The 4,681-nt window shown below is 32.6% G+C and overlaps 1 protein-coding gene across 1 annotated transcript; it reads right to left on the reverse strand.

Moving 5' to 3' along the window:
* Positions 1-365: 365 nt before the first annotated feature.
* LOC119840267 (superoxide dismutase [Mn], mitochondrial) lies at positions 366-3,639 on the reverse strand. Its single transcript, XM_038366790.1, has 5 exons — positions 3,453-3,639; positions 2,933-3,111; positions 2,052-2,190; positions 1,010-1,164; positions 366-555 (listed from the first exon to the last, which is right to left on the reverse strand). Exons 1-5 carry the CDS (start codon positions 3,482-3,484, stop codon positions 410-412), a joined length of 651 nt encoding a protein of 216 aa, XP_038222718.1. The 5' UTR covers positions 3,485-3,639; the 3' UTR covers positions 366-409.
* Positions 3,640-4,681: the final 1,042 nt, after the last annotated feature.

Here is a 4,681-nt window from a genome sequence, read left to right on the forward strand (position 1 = left end):
ATTTGTAGTAAAAACGAAGCAAAAAATAATTCCAATTACTATTTAAGTTTTTACATATAATATGTCTACAATAACAACGAGTACGCAAGTACCTATGCTGCCAGTGAGGCGCCTGCACTCTTAAAACGACAAGCGAAATTTTTGCAATAGTTTATGTGGTCCAGTAAAAAATATTGAGAGCAATTTCCACTTAAAATTTAGACTTTAAATATATAGGTAATACATTTAATACAAATAATACGCAGGGTTGCTTTCTAATTTATAATTAGGAATTAACATAAAATGTAAAGGCTTTTATAACTTATAAAGGCATCACAATGGTACACTATATTTTATCAATGCATGTTGAATCACTAAGTGATCTCTCTTTTAGCCTTTGCATCTACAAGGCTCGCATAACATGCTGAGATTACTTCATGGCTTTTTCATATCTTGACGAGATGTCTTCCCAGTTTGCGACGTCGAAAATAGCTTTCACGTAGTCAGCGCGCACGTTTTTATATTGAAGATAGTAAGCATGCTCCCATACATCAATTCCGAAGAGGGGAACAAGACCTGAAAATATATAGAATTCTTGCATTCTTCATTGCTGATGTTTATTGCTTCAAAATCGCATAATGTGTATATAGTCGAGTTGTTTAACTACACTCCAATGGTGTGGAGTGACCCTTGGACACAAACCCGAATGGTTGGCCTAGCAGTCGAAAGCGTAAGACAAAGGATGTGGGTTCAAATAATATCTCATAATCAAATTTCTCTACCTTTTTACATTTTATAAATCCTACTAATATTATATCCTATCCTACTTCTTCCTACTAACATTATAAATGCGAAAGTTTGTAAGGATGTGAGTGTGTTTGTTACTATTTCACATGAAAACTGAACCATTTGCAATGAAAACAGCTGGACAGGTGGAACAACATATAGGCGACTTTTTGTCCCGATATTCCTACGGGATACAGCCGTACGCGGGTGAAACCGCTAGTATTTTAATAAATAGCTGTTATACCAGTAGTAGGCTCCAAAGGATCTTGGTTTTGGCATGTGCTTATTTGTAATTTCTTCATCATTTTGTTGTACCCGAGCCATCCCCAACCAGAGCCCTGTACTCCCACAGACGCGGCAGCCAATTGATTTTTCATGTTTTCCAATGAACCAAAGTCCCTGAAAAATAATTATTTGCCATTAGCAAAAAACACGTAATCAGAGTTTTTCTTTATTGAGTAAATTCCATTAAACTCCTTGTTTAAAATAAAAGCATAAATGTTTTTCATAGAGTAATAACCATATGTTATAACATTTTACCAAATTAAATTCAGCGAGAACAAGAGGGATAAGCAATTCAGGGCCGTGACCTTGACATCTTAAAGCTATATGTCATCTTGTGCATTAACTTTCTCACACTGGAATAAAAACTGCTATAGGCTGCCACGGTTTCTGGTGTTAAATAATTACTGACACTATCAAATATAAAAAAGTATTGACTAGGTGCTGCGCCCTAATTTATCACAAATAAATACAAAATTAAGTGTCTAGAACAAATGCAATACCAACACAAACATTACCAATACATAGAAACAAGCATCCACTCAAATATTTATATATCCAACAAGTAAACTTCTTCTAGAAGCATTTTTCAATCATCATAATATTATAAGCTTTACCATTTACCAATTGGATTTCCTTATTGAGTTGTTTCATATTAATAATTACAACATTGCCGATAGTAATGAAAGTCCTGAATCTCTAGCATTATCTATTTTTGCGGTTATAAGATGCAGTATACATTATGAACGTCAAAATTTATAAGAAACCAGAAAGAACTGGGTTAAGAGAGATGAAAAGACGATGGATGTGGAAGGAGGAAGTGAGTGAGAAGAAGGAAGGTGATAATAAGAATAATGCAGGGCAATGGGAGTGCTGAAAAATATAATTTTGAATAAATTATAGCATTTTAAAGTTATGTACAGGATTAAGCAAAGCTTTAGAACATTGCACACCCAAGCAAATACAACATATTAATAATCTCATGCATAATATATTTTTTTTACTTTTCAATAGCTTTGACGAGAGCATCGGAAGGTTTTCCACCCTTTGGGGAGAGGTTCTGCCAAAAGATAGCGTGATTGATGTGACCACCCCCATTGAACTTCAGGGCTGGAGCGAGGCTAATAATTGTTTGTATATCACCTGAAGACAAAGAAAATACAATCTACATATTTCTAAATCACAGCAACACTTATCCTTTTTTTTATTACTTCTAACTTACACTCAGAAACTAATTTACAATTACTTTTATCATCACTAATACCTAGTTACATACATACAGTAGGCTCATGATACTTTTAACATTTACTATGTTAAACAAATTACTTTTCTATAGCATTGAGGAAAACACAGGACGGTTTTGTACGGCATGGGCTTAGATTGCACCAGAGTATTGTGTGGTTAATATGGCCACCTCCATTGAAGTTTATGGCACTGAGAAGGGACAACATCGTGTTCGTGTCTGCTGCTGTCAAAGTAGAATATAGTTTATTTAGAAACAACTTGAAAAAAATATATGGAACCTGAGATAATTTGATTTGGTTGAATATCTAGAAGTTTTTAAGTTTGTTCCAAATTATTATCCACAAAGACATAGCCTTTATTAACAAGATTGTCCTATTGCAGCCTTGTTACTTAAAATAGTAGCATAATTTTTAAACAATAAACCTCAGTCTGCTGACTTAATAAAAAAAATTATATATCATTAAAAATATGAAGTAACATTGTTCTATATGCAGAGTAATATATACAGTAATTATAATCAAAAGCTGAAGACTTCTTTTGTCTTTTAAAATCACGGCAGAGCACTAATAGTGGATAATAGACTATTACATGGGACTGAAAATAGTTTAATAAATAAAATTAAGAAAAATGATATTCCTACCTTTTGCTTGAGCCTGTGCCAATTTCTCTTCTGCTGCATTCAAATTATTGACATAGGTTGCATGATGCTTGCTATGGTGCAAACTCATAATCTCACGGCTGATAACTGGCTCTAGAGCATTGTACTCATATGGTAGCTCAGGGAGAGTGTGCTTTTGACGAGAAGCACCCGCCGACCGCCTGAAGTATTCAACGTGATTATATCAGCAAATGTAAAAGGTTTAACAATGATATTCAGTATTTCAACTTTCAATGGAATTTCTTCAAAAAAACTGATTAAACTCTACCGGAAACGTGATTGATCAAATGTTTCTCTATCTCCAATGACAATGAACAAAATTGTGATAGTGCAGTTTTTCGCTTGTACCGGCCGGCATGTACTTATTTATAGGATTATAAGGCTATAAATATTTGTTTATGTAATATAGAAATAATAACAATAAAATAATAGTTACAAATAGTTTTTCAACAGAAAAATAGTATCCAACAAAAAAATTTAAATAAATTTCATCAATACTCACACTAAATTTCCAATTTTGCGTGCGGCGAACATTTTAACCAAATATTACACCTGGTACCTTCTCGATTTCAATAAATCGCTAGAGAGAATACGATAAGTCGTATATTCAAGAATATGAATTATGCAATAAATTTAATTGGCAAATATAGCAAATAACCCAGATTCGGTTGAAAGTTTATACTTCAAAGTCGAATGCTGTCACTCAAAATTAGGAAGTGACATTGACATTTTAGTTGGTGCCACGAAAGAAGTCTAATAGACTCTTCATGGCCTAGCTATTGCCCCCTAATGAATCAATAGCAAGTAAGTCGGTAAGTATCAGATTTTAATAGTTATGTTTTGCTTACTGTACTACCCCAAATACCTCAAATTCCCTTTACAAATTTGCGATGGCATACTTTACACTAGTTTTCTATCCGCAGCTATATCCGCGTAGTCAAAGAAATGCTTTTTCCGCTTCCCGTAATAATTCCGCTATAAAAACTATACTATATCATTTCTAAGATCTCTAATTATGTAGATACGTAAATAATTTCATTTAAATTGGCTTGAATTCCTGAGATTACCACGTTCAAGCAAACTAACAAATAAAAAATCTTTATCTTTATTTTTAATATTAGTGTAAAGATATTCTTGTGCAGAAAAAGTTGGCCAGATACAAATAAATAATTCTTGTTAAAGTTATGAACGTGAACAACGGTTAACTTATAGTTTTCTTTTCTGTTCTAAATTGCGTTTATTTGCCTTAATTATTATATTAAATAAAAATAAGCTTTCTTTGTTTTCTATTTAGCTCTGAACCAGTTTACGAACGCATCTAAAAATGACATAAAATTTTATGAAGTTGCCATTACTCTTAACTACCAAACATTGTGCTAAGAAGCATAGACTAAATTATATTCTACGTACTAAAAAGTGACCATTATCTTTATGAAAAAGTTTAAAATTTGAAATAATGTGTGTAATCAGGAATTAAATAATACATTATCAAAACGCCATAAATATAAAAATGTAGATTCAAAAAACGTATAATATTTTGTTTTTTGCGCTACTTGTAACATCCATTAAGTATAGACCGAAAATATGTATTTAGCTACAAAATGTTCTGTTCTTCCCAAATATACGTTGTGATCTTTAATATAGAGTTCATAATACAATATTTGAGATAAATTTTATCGGCGACAGTGACGTACGTGCGATAATGCACGTGAACTCTCTTCGTACATCGGA

The sequence above is a fragment of the Zerene cesonia genome, chromosome 5 (genome assembly GCF_012273895.1).
Source record: "Zerene cesonia ecotype Mississippi chromosome 5, Zerene_cesonia_1.1, whole genome shotgun sequence".
NCBI lineage: Eukaryota > Metazoa > Arthropoda > Insecta > Lepidoptera > Pieridae > Zerene > Zerene cesonia.